This window comes from Pyrus communis, chromosome 10, assembly GCF_041283825.1.
Source record: "Pyrus communis isolate YQ-2024b chromosome 10, ASM4128382v1, whole genome shotgun sequence".
Lineage (NCBI taxonomy): Eukaryota > Viridiplantae > Streptophyta > Magnoliopsida > Rosales > Rosaceae > Pyrus > Pyrus communis.
This window is the reverse complement of record NC_142574.1, coordinates 1,193,591-1,209,195: the sequence shown is the minus strand read 5'-3', so window position 1 is coordinate 1,209,195 and position 15,605 is coordinate 1,193,591. Positions and strand designations below refer to the sequence as shown.

Sequence of the window (15,605 nt, the reverse complement as noted above, 5' to 3'; positions counted from 1 at the left end):
TAGTGCTACTCACACGCTCATTTTTACTTCTCACATACCCTTATCATTTTTTGTCCTTTGATATTTTTAAATTCATTCCAACGATCGAAAATGGAGACGGGTATTGTGAGAAGTAAGTGTGTACATAACACTAGCCTAATAATACACTTAATTCAATAGGAAGAATCAACTGCTTAATCAATTTAAGAATAACTGACCTATTCATTTGAGGAATTGATGCTTAACGATTATAACAGTTACACTAATTAGTAGACAAACATAAATATCCTCTTGTAAGAAATGAGTTAATTTGTACATGTGTTGGGTTGTGTGATTTGCAAATAATGGAAATTTGGCCAAAGGAGATCAATGAAAGCCAAATAAGATGTGGAGGTGTTTGACAGTGTAGGTGTGATCTGTGTTGCATAGTTTTATCTTATCAACATTCGAAAATGCCAATGCGATTATTACTATGTATGCCAATATGCCACTCTTCCCAACGTCTCTCTCTCTCTCTCTCTCTCTCTCTCTCTCTCTCTCTCTCTCTATAAAACTCTCATAAGTATGACTGCAACTCCTGCAAAGCACACTAAACAACCCGACTCTGCTTTCTCTGCACCTTCCTTAACGTCTCTTTCTCTCCATTCGATTCCTGAGAGGTTGCATTTATGCATTTATCTTTATGTATTATACCAAATCCTCATAAATCAGATCTGGCATTTACCATTAATTATATATGCACACACACACGCCTCTCGGTTAAAGCAGCCCAGATTTCACGTTTCCTGTCATACATTTAAAGTTCGTCTTTTTATTAAGGATAATACATACACCCTGCATATACTACTTAACTCTTTTTGGGTAACCATTTTTTTCTCCTTTGCAAAAAAAAAGAAACATGCTTTGAGTGAGTGAGGCTGTATAATTTGTACGTGGATGCAAATGTCATACAGATGATAATATATATAGACACACATTGGTAAGAGAGAATTGCCTAGGAATTGAAAAGGGACTGGAATTTCTGGGGTATTTTGGGATTTCAGGAGATGGGCAGGTGTTGGTTTAGTGGGGTTTTGATTGTGTTGGGGTGTGTGTGGTTGGTGCTGCTTGGTGCAGTGGAGGGATACCCAGCTGAGGATCTGGTGGTGAGTCTGCCTGGTCAGCCAAGTGTTGGGTTCAAGCAGTATGCTGGGTATGTTGATGTGGATGTGAAAGCTGGGAGGAGCTTGTTTTACTACTTTGTTGAAGCAGATGAGCAGCCTGACAAGAAGCCCCTCACTCTTTGGCTCAATGGAGGTAACCTCTCACCCTTTTTCTGGGTTTCTTGAGAGCAAATTGTAAATATTAGTTAAACTCTGTTGTGTAATTCGTGGGTGTATTTAACAAATATTTTTCATGTTATTTGTAATAATGAATTCTTCAAATTATATTGAAAAAAAGGGTGTCAATCAAAGGTTTTGATACCTTTGTCTTCAGCTGGACTTTTACTCAAATCTGCTGCATTTTTTTTATGTTAGTATTTTTTTTTTGGCATTTGTTGTAAACTACTTGAGTATGGTTGCTTGCTTGTTTAAACAACTTGTTATGTACACCATGCCCTTTTCTGCAGGATGAAACTTTATCTCAACGTTTGTAGCTTTTACTATTGTCTTGAAAGTGAGGCTCTTTAACACTGAGTAGTTGACAACATTCGATGATCAACTTTTTGTTCAGGTCCAGGTTGTTCCTCCGTTGGCGGAGGTGCCTTTACCGAGCTGGGTCCATTTTATCCAACAGGTGACGGTAGAGGCCTCCGGAGAAATCCAATGTCATGGAACAAAGGTATATCCGTATGGAACATTTACAGAACATGTCAACTTTCCTTCTTTTCGGAGTGTATCACTGTTCAGCTATTAATCGGAAACCTAACTAAATAGTGTACCATTTGCTTTTCCCTTGTAGCATCAAATCTCCTTTTTGTTGAGTCTCCTGCAGGAGTAGGATGGTCATACTCGAATACAAGTTCGGATTATGACTCTGGGGATGCCTCAACTGGTATAGTGAATAGCTAACTCCGCTTCCTTTACACTCATTTATGGGTGTGCTTGTTCTATATGTTTGCTTTTGGTTATTTCTGATAAAACTTGGCAGCCAAGCTTAACAGCAACTTTTTTTTCGCTTTCATTTGATTTTGGCAGCAAGGGATATGGACACATTCTTGATGGAATGGTATGAGAAGTTTCCAACTTTCAGATCCCGAGAGTTGTTTCTTACCGGAGAAAGCTATGCAGGTGTGCAAAGTCTGATATAATGTCAATTCTATCATGGAGTACTAGGAAATGGAACTCTTACAATATATTCAAACCTTTTCCATATATAATCGTTGCAGTTGTGCTTCTATTTTTTACTCTTTTTTTTTTTGCACATCTATCTACATGACTTATCATTTAGAATTGGTTCATACCGTCTGTACTTTGAGTGTACAGGGCACTACATACCGCAATTGGCTATCGCCATATTGGACCATAATAAACAATCAACTGGTTTCAAGTTCAATCTCAAAGGGGTTGCTGTAAGATGACTGCACATATTTTTGAATTCCTCGCTGTCATCTATCTCTATAGTTGTCACTTCCTCTTTTAACTTTTCTATTTGTTTTCTGTCAGCTTGGGAATCCACTGCTGAGACTTGATCGTGATGCTCCGGCAACATATGAATACTTTTGGTCTCATGGAATGATTTCTGATGAAACTGGCCTTACTATCATGAACAAATGCGATTTTGACGATTATGTCTTGGGAAATCCTCACAATGTCAGCCATCAATGCAACAAAGCAATATCTCAAGCCAATCAGATAGTTGGTGAGTACATAAACAATTACGACGTGATTCTTGATGTTTGTTATCCATCTATAGTGGAGCAAGAGTTGAGACTGCGGAAAATGGTATCCTCTATACTTCTTTTTTGTTTAATATGGGTTTTTCTTGTTCATCTTTCATTCTCATTACAGCAACTTGTCGTTTCATTGTTTCAACGAGTTTTTCCTTCACTCCGCTTTTCTGCAGGCTACTAAGATAAGTGTTGGAGTTGATGTATGTATGACATTTGAAAGACGTTTTTATTTGAACCTTCCCGAAGTTCAGAAAGTCCTTCACGCAAATCGTACAAACTTGCCTTATCCATGGAGTATGTGCAGTCGGTAAGTGAATATAACCTTTCTTATACATCAGTAGAATCTGGTGACTTACCTGTAGTCTATACTCGTGTATTTCATGTGACTGATGTTCTTGTTTTTTGTATTGTACAGCGTTCTTAATTACAGCGATACAGATGGTAGCATTAACATCCTTCCCTTGCTCACAAGGATAGTTCAAAACCAAATACCCGTTTGGGTTTTCAGGTAATTCGTTATGGTTATTATGTACAAGGGGCTAAGTTGTATATAACCTACTCTTAACTTTTCAGTGTTGCTACATAACATGATTTTCAACCGAATGCAGTGGGGATCAAGATTCCGTTGTACCATTATTGGGTTCTCGGACACTGGTGCGTGAACTAGCACATGACCTAAAGTTCCCGATAACAGTCCCATACGGAGCTTGGTTCCACAAAGGCCAGGTGCTTATGCGCTTCTTTAGTAACTCTACTCGAGTTTGACAGTTCGTCTCTCTTCAACATTGCTCATGAATATCTGCACATGTTTTATGAATAGGTGGGCGGTTGGGCTACAGAGTACGGAAATTTGTTGACGTTTGCCACAGTAAGGGGGGCTGCTCATATGGTACCCTATGCTCAACCTTCAAGAGCACTGCACCTCTTCAGTGCATTTGTTCGTGGTCGGAGACTGCCCAACACAGCGCATCCTTCCATTGACGAGTAACAAGTTATAGGAACTGGTACAATGTAGTGGTAGAAGTTGCTAGTTTCAGAAGTTGATTTGTTTTCGGCAAAAGTACGAAAAAAAGAAGAGGGAGGGGTGATAAGTTTAGGAAATAATATGAACTGAAGAACTCTGCATTCTTTGTTTCTTGTTCGATAACATTGCATTGATAGCTCTTGTTTTTGGTACTTTTTATATGGGAAGATTACTTTTGTTTTTGGATCATATAAAATATATGTTCTAAATGAACTATATGTTCACAGAGAAAACCAGATGGTCAAACGACTTCGGAGTTCTATACATTTTTGCAAAGGTGATGTTTGGAAATCTAAAACTTAAAACGGTTTGGATTGTTGAAATTTACTACGGTGTGGCCGAACAATTGAAAGTAAACGTGGAAGAAAGAATTTGTGAAGTAATAACTAATAAGTCGGTGGTTGGAGTGGATTCGTCAGCAACCACCAAGAAAGCTCAGGGCTTGTTTGGTATCTTATTTGAAAATTTTTATCATTTCTCAAAACATTTCTTAAGAATATCTCTTGAAAACAATTTTCTTTAAAACTCAAAAACTTGATTGGTTTGTGATTTAAAAATTTTAAATATTAAGATTTAAACTAGACAAATAGATCTAAAAAGAGGAGATCGTAGGAGAGGGAGAAAGAGGAGAGAAAAGGAAAGAAAGTAAGAGATGATTGAAGGAAAGAAAAAGAAGAGAGAGGATTGGACGGGATAGAAAGGAAGAGTAGTGAGAGAAAGAACTGAGAAAATGAAGAGAGCGGATTGGAGGAGAGGCGAAAAAGATAAATTAAAAAAAAAAAAAAAAAGAGAGGAGAGAGATTTGGAGTGAGAGGGGAGGAGGAAGAGAAAACTCTAAAAACTTACTTTTTATGTTTTTAGAAAATAGACTATATTTTTGGGTTAATCTTGAGTTCAGTTTTTGAAAATAGTCCTAGTTAACAAGTTTTTAAGGCCTAAAACTTAAAAACTATTTTTGAGTTAAAAAAATTAGATTCAAATAGAGTACTAAATATGACCTCAGTTTTCAGAGGAACTTGATACAAACATACAAGCAATCTACCAACACAAATTAATGATATTTTAATGCATAAAAACTCTTCCTAAATAATTTTTCTTTTTTATTATTTATAAAAATTATTTTGTAAATTTTGCGTGACGAATCTATATTTTGTTGTGCAAAATCCTTAAATTTGGATGGGCGCGAAAAATGGGAAAGGGTTTTTAAATTTTTTTAAAGACTTTTTGCCACCAATCATTCGTGCGCGACCAACACTTCCTCGCGCAAACCCTAAAAATGAGACACGGGAAATTTTTTTAAGACTTTGCGCGACCAATATTTCGTCGTGCAAACTCGTATCCTTCGTCGCACAAAGTGATACGGTTTTTAAAACCAACCTCCACAATTTTCTTAATATTATATACATACAAAACGCCTAACTTTCTGGTTAATTCCCTTTGTGTCCTTTTCACTCTTCCTTCGCCAGTGTATTTCCGTTTTTGGAACGTGAAAAGCATGATTTGATGACTATGTTTTATGGAACGTTTTATGAGATAACATGCTTTTTTATGCTAGTTTGAATTATTACTATTTTTCCTATAACCCGTGTTCTTATAGAATATCTGATGGATGACGATATGATATTTAGAACATCTCTTTATAGTATAGATGATGGATGACTTTATACTATGAAGTTGCTTTTCAATATATGTATGTTCAATGGTTTTGTACTTACCTAGTGGTCCTTATTCCGCTACGGGACGTAGGGATAGATTCTGGTCCGTCCCGAGTGACGGTTTGGTGTTGGCATAGGGCTTGGAGTGTGTTTCCTCTGGCTATTAGCACAAGGATGGGAAATCGGCATGGGGCCTGGAGTGTATTTTCCTCTGACTGTCTGCTCAGAGACGGGGAGCCGTCATGGGGCCTGGGGGTTATTGGACATTCACTAGTGATTATTATATATACAAGTTATGATTTGAGACATTGTACGACATGCTAGGTTTTGGAAAACCTATGTTTATCATGATATGTATGTGTGTTCATAAAACCTCGGCGTTAGTACGTTGATAACTGTTTTATTATATATATATATATATATATATTTATCAACTTGGTCCACTCGTGTTTGTTTTGCGCCCCCTTCAGGACCTAGAATCGAGGCATACAATCCCGGCTTCAAGGTACTTCCGCATCGACATCTTCGAGTCCTTTCGGTGTAGGACCTATTCTTTTATTCATTCAATTTTATATGATTTCTTTTAGTATTCTAGTTAGTTGTATGCTCTGAACATATTCCTTAAATGCATATTCATTATTCTTTTATATTTATAAGCCTTATCTACCCCTTGTTTTCAGCATTTGCACTCAATAAATGGCTTTTGTCATCCTCGGGTATTGGTCAGCACGTGCCTATCTTAGTATTCGGGGAATATCGGGATTTGGGCTTGTCACCATTTGTGACAAAAACCCTTCTATATATCACTAAAGCTATAAAAAATTTAGTAGTGCAACAACATGTTTTAAAAAAATGTATGAATCTGTAAACAAGAAAAATTGCTAATGATACATCTTTCATCATAGTAGATAAATCTGATTAACCATCTTCGAAATCTTCACTCTTCACGTATACCAGTGCTTATGGAGACATTATATAATATACAAGCCTAAAACACATTATTTTCTTCTATATATTACTTAAGCTGTAAAAATTTCAATAATGCAACAAAATGATTAAAAATATGTGTGAATCACTAAATTTTAATTTTATATTACAAATTTTAAAAATAATTATTTTCATAAATTTTTATTATTTTTCAAAAACTTTGCGTGACGAATATCAAAATTTTGTCTCTTAAACCGCATTTACTTATTTTTTATTTTATTTTATATTTTATATTGTTAAATTAAATTAGTTTCTTTATCTTTTTTTTGCACAACGAATCAATATTTGGACATGTAAACCTTATTTATTTTAATTTGTTTATATTTTAAAGACACGGCTCTGCTGTATAAATTGAATTTACACATGGCAGTTTCGGGGCCCTCAAAGTATTGAAAAGCAAATGAACAAAGAAGGGCGAGAAAGCGAGTTCTTTTGCTAGGATGCCAAACACTGCGCATTTGTCCCACATCGACAGTTTCCAGAATGATGAAGCTTTTCATATACCTAGACAACGGAGGATGGGTCACGACCTTACTTGAACAGGATCTGTTCTATAGGATCGTACCTCTGTATCCTTGATTTCTAAGGAGACAGAAACCTCAACCTGGTGGATGAATCATGACCGTGCGATCAGAGCGTGATTAATAGCTTGTGGTTCTTCGGTTCCATCAAGCGGTGGATGATCGTTCTCAGCCAGTTTCACTGTCTGGGATGGTCGCACGGTTGTCTGACAGGTTATCCCCTCTTTTTTTCACTCCACTTCGCCTTCTCACGTTCCTGTGATTGCTTGTGTGAGTGGATATGTACTTGCACCTGCAACTTTTTTTTCTACATATCATCGACTTCACAATCAGCTTTCGTGTAGTTTTCAGTGATTAAACTTGAGATGAAGTTAAGAAAGTGACTTCCAGAAAAGCATATTGAGATCGCTTCTAGATTTTTTTTATATTTTCAAACAGAGACCCAAAAATATGCAAGTTTTAACAGTTTTTTAGACAGGGGCTGCTATTTTCAAGTGGGTAAATCACTGAAGCTCGGAATGTCAATTACCACTTAATGGACAGTTTTGCTAAAAAGTCCTCATGGAAGTTGGAACTTAACAAACTATTAGAGAAATAAAAGAATGATTGAGTTCTTAATTTTTTTTTTCTTTCTACTTTTAGTTTGTTTTAATGTAGTTTGGGGTTAGCAGGGAATTTCAATGCCATGGTTAATCGTGGAAATGCACGTTCGATTGGCTGATATGAAGTAATCTATAAAGTTGTCCTATTTTCTTCTTTGTAGACGCTAAATCTTTTAAATTGTGATATATGTTTAATTGTTCTTTTTTGTTCTTGTATATGTACATATACAAGAATTACCAGCAATCGACCACAAATAAGCTGATGTGGTCGACTGCTGGTAATTCTTGTATATGTACGAGTGGCCGAAACCGCAATTCTTGCAAAGTGACTCAACATCCTTGGTCAAGCTCATGGGGAAAGGACCGGAGCGCAATTTCAGACATCATTATAGAGATTGTGAGGAAAATGAAGGTTCCTGTGACTATCTTACACGTTACACCTATGGTATCATTCCGAAGCGATGGGCATGTGGGTACCTGGAGCAATAATCCATCAGTGCCTGATTGTAGCCATTGGTGCCTACCTGGCGTACCTGATATGTGGAACGAAATTCTCTTGAACCTGCTACCCATGAAGTATTACGCTTTTCTGCAGGTTACTAAGTTAAGTGTTGGAGTTGATGTTGTAGAATTGTAAGTAATGAGCTGATTAGTAAATAAAAAGCTTTGAATGTTAATTGTGTATGCACTTAGTCTTATAGAATGACAAGTGTGAGGCTCCAATATGTAAGGCTAAAATAGCCATGTGTAGGGATCCTAGAAATTAGCTAGATGTGTGGTTGAGATCAAATGTGATGTGTGTGTGGATCCAGCTATAGCAAAACAGTCATGAAATGCACATGTGTGTGCTCATTTTTTCCATTAAGAGGAAATATATTCCTCTCTGCAATTTTTGCAAGTGAGAAGAACATTCATTCCTTTTTTTTTGCATCCTTCAATCCTCTCTCTATCTTTATATTGCACAACTGAGATAAATAAAATACATTAACATGGCCTCAGAGCTAGGTTCGATCAACTAAGCCTGGGTGTGAATCTGTGAAGTCACTGAGCTAAATCGAAGCTCACTCGAAGCTTGGTGAAGGTCGCCGGAGTTTCATTATCATCTAAGAAGAGAAATCATCATTCAGGCCAAATATGTCTGGATCTGGAAGCTCGGAGGTGAGAACCCCAATTTTCTCTGGTGAGAACTACGAGTTCTGGAGAATTAAGATGGTAACGATCTTCAAATCTCTTACAACCCCCGACTCGAAGAAGAAGAAGGAAGCTGAAGGGTCATCTGAAGATGCAGTCGATGAAGAAATGACTGTTGTGTTCATGAAGGATGTGAAGGCTCTAGGAATCATACAAAATGCAGTCTCTGACCAGATCTTCCCTCGGATTGCCAATGTTGATTCAGCTAAGATGGCATGGGATCTGTTGTATGGAGAATACCTCGGAGGTGATCAGGTTAGATCGGTAAAACTTCAAAAATCTTAGACGAGAATTTGAATATGCTAGGATGCGAGATGATGAATCTCTATTTGGTTATCTTACAAGGCTGAATGAATTGATTAATCAGAAAACATTTGGTGAATCTCTTTCTAATGAAAGACTTGTGCAAAAGGTTCTAATTAGTCTAAGTAAACTGTATGATCCTATCTGTTTGGTTATAGAAAATACAAAATGTTTGGAGACTGTAGAATTACAGGAGGTAATCGCAATCTTAAAGAGCCAAGAACAACAATTTGATCTGCATATTGTTGATACTATTGCGAAGGCATTTACATCTCTCTAAGTGAGTCCAAAAGGGCAAAATAGAAGTGGAGCACAATCTGGTCCATCTCAGTTCCATAAGAATTGGAATTCCAAGGGCAAGAAATGGGATTCAAAACCCAAATTTCAGCAGAAATTTCCTGCTAGTCTTGCACAAAATGCACAGTCAATAGGTCAGACAGTTAAAAAACCACAGTGCAGAGTATGTTCTAAATTTCACTTTGGTGAGTGTAGATATAAGGGGAAGCGTAACTGCTACAACTGTGAAAAGTTTGGTCACTGGGCTAGAGAGTGTACTGCAGGCAAACCAGTGCAAAAGGAAAACAGTGCTAATCAGGTAAAGGTGACATAGAACTTATTCTATGCCAATAGCATTATCTCTGAATCAATTGTCAATGGTGAATGGTATATTGACAGTGGTTGTAGCAACCACATGATTGGTAATGAGAAGCTACTGGTTGATATAAGGACAAATGTGGTAGGCAAAGTACAAATGCCAACTAGTGAGCTTATGAATGTAGCTGGAATGAGCACTCTAGTAATCGATACTAGCAAGGGCAGAAAATACATCAAGGAAGTATGTATCTACCTGGATTGAAGGAGAACTTACTGAGTGTGGGACGGATGGATGAGCATGGGTATTATTTGTTGTTTGGAGGTAAAATGTGCAATATTTTTGATGGTCCTTCACTGGAATGCCTTGTAATTAAAGTAGAAATAAAGAGGAATAGATGTTATCCTTTAGCACTATTACCTAATGATCATATAGCCCTAAAAACAAGTTTGTCTTACTCTACTTGGACCTGGCACAAAAGGCTAAGCCATCTGCATCTAAGGGGGTTAAAACAACTCAAAGATAAGGAAATGGTGCATGGACTTCCATACTTAGAAGAAGTTGATAAAGTTTGTGAAGGCTGTCAGTTTGGAAAGCAGCATAGAGAGTGGTTCCCAAAGAGTTAGGCATGGAGAGCAAGCAATCCCCTAGAATTGATTCATGTAGACTTATGTGGGCCTATGCAAAATGAGTCTATTGCTGGTAACAAGTATTTTATGCTTCTTGTAGATAACTGCACAAGAATGATGTGGGTTTATTTTCTCAGATACAAGTCAGATGCATTGAATTGTTTTAGAAAATTCAAATCTATGGTAGAGCTACAAAGTGGTTTTAGAGTAAAATGCCTGAGAAGTGACAGAGGGGGTGAATTCACATCTTGTGAGTTTAATAAGTTATGTGAAGATGAAGGTATTCAAAGACAACTCTCTATGGCCTATACTCCACAACAAAATGGAGTTGTAGAAAGAAAGAACATAACTGTAGTTGAAATGGCAAAAGCCATGCTTCATGATAAAAGAATACCTTACTATTTGTGGGCAGAATCTGTACACACAGCTGTCTACATACTGAATAGATGTCCTACAAAAGCTTTCGGAGATATAACTCATTTTGAAGCATTCAGTGGTCGAAAACCAGGGATTGCACATCTTAGAATTTTTGGTTGTTTATGTTATGTACACATCAAGTGAGTTGAGACAGAAACTAGATGCAAAGAGTGTCAAGGGCATATTTGTAGGTTATGCAACCTGTGAAAAGGGGTACAAAGTATATGATCCTCTCACTAAGAAGCTTATACTCTCAAGAGATGTTGTGTTTAATGAAAATGCAGCATGGGAGTGGAAGAAGGTCTCTGAGAATTATGTAACTGTGCTCAATCATGATGAGTTATCTAAGATGCCTAAGAGTACTTCACCAGGGACAACTCCTGAAGTCATGACTATGCTCGGTCACCAAGCTTGTTATCTTCTCATGAATCAGCAAGTGATGTGAGTAGCAGCATGAGAATGTCTCAAGCCTTTGATCACACTCCATTGAGGTGGAGGAACTTGGATGATGTTCTAGCTCAATGCAATCTCTGCATTATGGAACCTGAAAAGTTTGATGATGCAGTTAAAGATAAATCATGGATGAAGGCTATGAAAGATGAACTATCAATGATTGAAAAGAATGCAACATGGGAGCTAGTAGACAAGCCAACTGATAAACCTATAATTGGGGTTAAGTGGGTGTTCAAGACCAAGCTTAACCTTGATGGATCAGTGTAGAAGAATAAAGCAAGGCTAGCAGCCAAAGGATATGCTCAGAAACTAGTTGTTGACTATAATGAGACATTTGCACTTGTGGCTAGACTTGATACAATTCGAACACTAGTTGCATTGGCAGCACATAAAAGTTGGAAACTGTACCAACTAGATGTCAAGTCTGCTTTTCTGAATGGAGTACTTGAAGATGAGGTTTATGTAGAACAGCCAGATGGTTTTGTGATCAAGGGGAGTGAAGACAAAGTGTACAAGCTTCATAAAGCCTTGTATGGCTTGAAACAGGCACCAAGGGCCTGGTATAGTGAAATTGACTCTTATTTTGCTCAATGTGGATTTGAAAAGAGTCAAAGTGAGGCTACTCTATATACCAAAACCAGAGGAGAAACAGAAATTCTAATTGTGTCTCTATATATAGATGACATTGTGTACACAGGGAATAGTCAACCAATGTTGGAAGAATTCAAGAGAGACATGATGACAAAGTATGAAATGACTGATTTAGGGCTCTTGCATCATTTTCTGGGAATGGGAATCATCCAAACACACACAAGCATTTTTATTCATCAAAGAAAGTATGTTGCATCTTTGTTGAATAAATTTGGCTTAAATGAGTGTAAATCTGTTGCTACACCTTTGGTTACAACTGAGAAGCTTAGCAAAGATGATGGTAGTGGTCCAGCGAATGAAGAACAATATAGGAAGATTGTGGGAAGTCTATTGTATCTCACAGCCACAAGACCTAATGTGATGTATGCAGCAAGTTTACTTGCAAGGTTCATGCACTGCCCCACCAACAAACACTATGGAACTGCCAAAAGGGTTCTCAGGTATATCAAAGGAACACTTGACTATGGTTTGGAGTATGTGAAGGGAAGAAATGCAGGTCTAATTGGTTACTGTGATAGTGACTGGGGTGGTTCACTTGATGACAATAAAAGTACTTTAGGATATGCTTTCTCCTTTGGTAGTGGAGTTTTTTCTTAGGCCCCGGTTAAACAGAATTGTGTTGCACTCTCAACTGCAGAAGCAGAGTATATCAGTGCATCAGAGGCAACTGCATAAGCCATTTGGCTCAGATTTGTTTTGGAAAACTTTGGTGAATTTCAAATTGAGGCTACTCCACTTCAGTGTGACAATACTGCTGCAATTGCCATCACAAAGAATCTTGTGTTTCACCAGAAAACTAAGCATATTGATCGAAGATATCACTTCATCAAGGATGCTATATAAGAAGGAATCATTGATCTGGTTTACTGCCCTACAAATGAGCAACTGGCAGATATCTTCACAAAGTCATTGGCTAAGGATCAGTTCTGCTATCTCAGGGATAAACTTAGAGTGAAATCAGCTCAAAACTTAAAGAAAAGTGTAGAATTGTAAGTAATGAACTGATTAGTAAATAAGAAGCTTTGAATGTTAATTGTGTATGCACTTAGTCTTATAGAATGACAAGTGCGAGACTCCAATATGTAAGGCTAAAATAGCCATGTGTAGTGATCCTAGAAATTAGTCAGATGTGTGGCTGAGATCAAATGTGATGTGTATGTGGATCCAGCTATAGCAAAACGGTCATGAAATGCACGTGTGTGTGCTCAGTTTTTCCATTAAGAGAAAATATATTCCTCTCTGCAATTTCTGCGAGTGAGAAGAAGAATATTCATTCCTTTTTTTTGCATCCTTCAATCCTCTCTCTATCATTATATTGCATAACTCAAATAAATAAAATACACTAAGACCAACTCCAATGGTGGGCTAAAAGCCAAATTACCCCCCAAAATTTCCCCCCAAACGCACTCCAACCCAAGGGGAAATTTTGAGCTAAATGCTAAATGCTAAACCAATGCCAAATTCCCCCCAAAATTTAGCCCAGAAATCGGGGTGGACTCTACCCAATATTTATCGAAATTTAAATTTTTTTAGATTAAAATGTTTATAAAATTAATTTACGATAGTCTACATATTTATTTTTTTTTTTTAAATTTAATTTAACAAAAAAAATAGCCTAAATTAATTATTTAATAATCCCGGGCTAAAATTTTAGGGTAGAATGGTTGGAGTTGAAAAACTGTTTTTGAGTTAAAAGCTAAATTTTTCGGGCTAAAAAATTTGACTTTTAGCCCAACCATTAGAGATGTTCTAAGAGAAGTGTATTTTATATTGCTTTTCTGCAGGCTAGTAAGATAAGTGTTGGAGTTGATGTATGTATGACATTTGAAAGACGTTTTTATTTGAACCTTCCCGAAGTTCAAAAAGCCCTTCATGCAAATCGTACAAATTTGCCTTATCCATGGAGTATGTGCAGTCGGTAAGTGAATATAACCTTTCTTATACATCAGTAGAATCTGGTGACTTATCTGTATATTTCATATAACTGATGTTATTTTTTTTTTTTTTTGTATTGTACAGCATTCTTAATTACAGCGATACAGATGGTAGCATTAACATCCTTCCCTTGCTCACAAGGACAGTTCAAAACCGTATACCCGTTTGGGTTTTCAGGTAATCGTTATGCTTATTATGTACAAGGGGCTAAGTTGAATATAACCTACTCTTTAGTGTTGCTACATAACATGATTTTCAACCGAATGCAGTGGGGATCAAGATTACGTTGTACCATTATTGGCCTCTCGGACACTGGTGCGTGAACTAGCACACGACCTAAAGTTCCCGATAACAGTCCCATACGGAGCTTGGTTTCACAAAGGACAGGTGCATATGCGCTTCCTTCAGTAATCCTGTTCAAGTTTGACAGTTTGTCTCTCTCCAACATTGCTTATGAATGTCTGTACATGTTTGACGAATAGGTGGGCGGTTGGGCTACCAAGTACGGAAATCTGTTGACGTTTGCCACAGTTAGGAGGGCTGCTCATATGGTACCCTATGCTCAACCTTCAAGAGCACTGCACCTCTTCAGTGCATTTGTTCGTGTCGGAGACTGCCCAACACAGCGCGTCCTTCCATTGACGAGTAAACAAGTTATAGGAACTGGTACAATGTAGTGGTAGAAGTTGCTAGTTTCAGAAGTTGATTTGTTTTCGGCAAAAGTACGGAAAAAAAAAGAAAAAAGAAAAAGAGGGAGGGCGATGAGTTTAGAAAATAATATAAACTGAAGAACTCTGCATTCTTTGTTTCTTGTTCGATAACATTTCATTGATAGCTCTTGTTTTTTATGCATTCTTTATGGGAAGATTACTTTTGTTTTTGGATCATATAAAATATATATGTTCTAAATGAACTATATGTTCACAGAGATAACCAGATGGTCAAACGACTTCGGATTTCTATACTTTTTTGCAAAGATGATGTTTAGAAATCTAAAACTTAGACAGTGTGAATCGTTGAAATTTAGTACCATGTGGCCAAACAATTGAAAGTAAACGTGGAAGAAAGAATTTGTGAAGTAATAACTAATAAGTCGGTGGTTGGAGTGGATTCGTCAGCAACCACCAAGAAAGCTCAGGGCTTGTTTGGTATCCTATTTGAAAATTTTAATCATTTCTCCAAACATTTCTTGAAAACAATTTTCTTTAAGACTCAAAAACTTGATTGATTTGCGATTTAAACTAGACAAATAGATCTAAAAAAGGAGGTCGCAGGAGAGGGAGAAAGAGGAGAGATGAGGAAAGAAAGTAAGAGATGATTGAAGGAAAGAGAAAGAAGAGAGAGGATCGGACGAGATAGAGAGGAAGAGTAGTGAGAGAAAGAACAGAGAAAATAAAGAGAGCGGATTGGAGGAGAGGCGAAAAAGGTATAAAAAAATAGAGGAGAGAGAAAGAAGAAAAGACACAGAGATTTGGAGTGAGAGGGTAGGAGAGAGAGAAAAGAAAGGATTGAGTTTAAGTTTAAAAACTCTAAAAACTCACTTTTTATGTTTTTAGAGAATAAACTATATTTTTCATCTAGTCTTGAGTTTAGTTTTTGAAAATAATCCTACCTAGGGGTGTAACTTGGGCAAGTTGAGCAGGTTGGAAGGCCAACTCAATTCTAACCCAACTTTTACAATTCGGGCTTGGGCTCAGGTTCGGTTTAGGTTTCATTCGGGTTCATTTAAGGCTCAACTTTAATTGGGTTAGGGTTTATTTGGGTTGGGTTCGGGTTGCCCAACTTTTTCAAGTT

The 15,605-nt window shown here is 37.2% G+C and overlaps 1 protein-coding gene and 1 non-coding gene across 2 annotated transcripts; both read left to right on the top strand.

Annotated features, from left to right (window-relative positions):
- The first annotated feature begins 378 nt into the window (after window positions 1–378).
- On the top strand, window positions 379–4,071 carry LOC137727860 (serine carboxypeptidase-like 42). The gene is made up of 10 exons (XM_068466698.2): window positions 379–1,275; window positions 1,693–1,800; window positions 1,921–2,013; window positions 2,157–2,249; window positions 2,445–2,530; window positions 2,625–2,903; window positions 3,025–3,158; window positions 3,267–3,359; window positions 3,460–3,577; window positions 3,672–4,071. Exons 1-10 carry the CDS (start codon window positions 1,026–1,028, stop codon window positions 3,837–3,839), a joined length of 1,422 nt encoding a protein of 473 aa, XP_068322799.2. The 5' UTR covers window positions 379–1,025; the 3' UTR covers window positions 3,840–4,071.
- Window positions 4,072–7,042: 2,971 nt separating this feature from the next.
- On the top strand, window positions 7,043–7,254 carry LOC137730404 (small nucleolar RNA U3). The gene has a single exon (XR_011068163.2). It is a non-coding gene; the product is annotated as a small nucleolar RNA U3 (small nucleolar RNA).
- Window positions 7,255–15,605: the final 8,351 nt, after the last annotated feature.

Coding starts and splice junctions, on each gene's coding strand:
- LOC137727860 (XM_068466698.2), top strand. CDS start 1,026: ATGGGCAGGTGTTGGTTTAGTGGGGTTTTGATTGTGTTGGGGTGTGTG. Junction 2,250..2,444: donor TACCGGAGAAAGCTATGCAG/GTGTGCAAAGTC, acceptor TTGAGTGTACAG/GGCACTACATACCGCAATTG. Junction 3,159..3,266: donor CCATGGAGTATGTGCAGTCG/GTAAGTGAATAT, acceptor TGTATTGTACAG/CGTTCTTAATTACAGCGATA.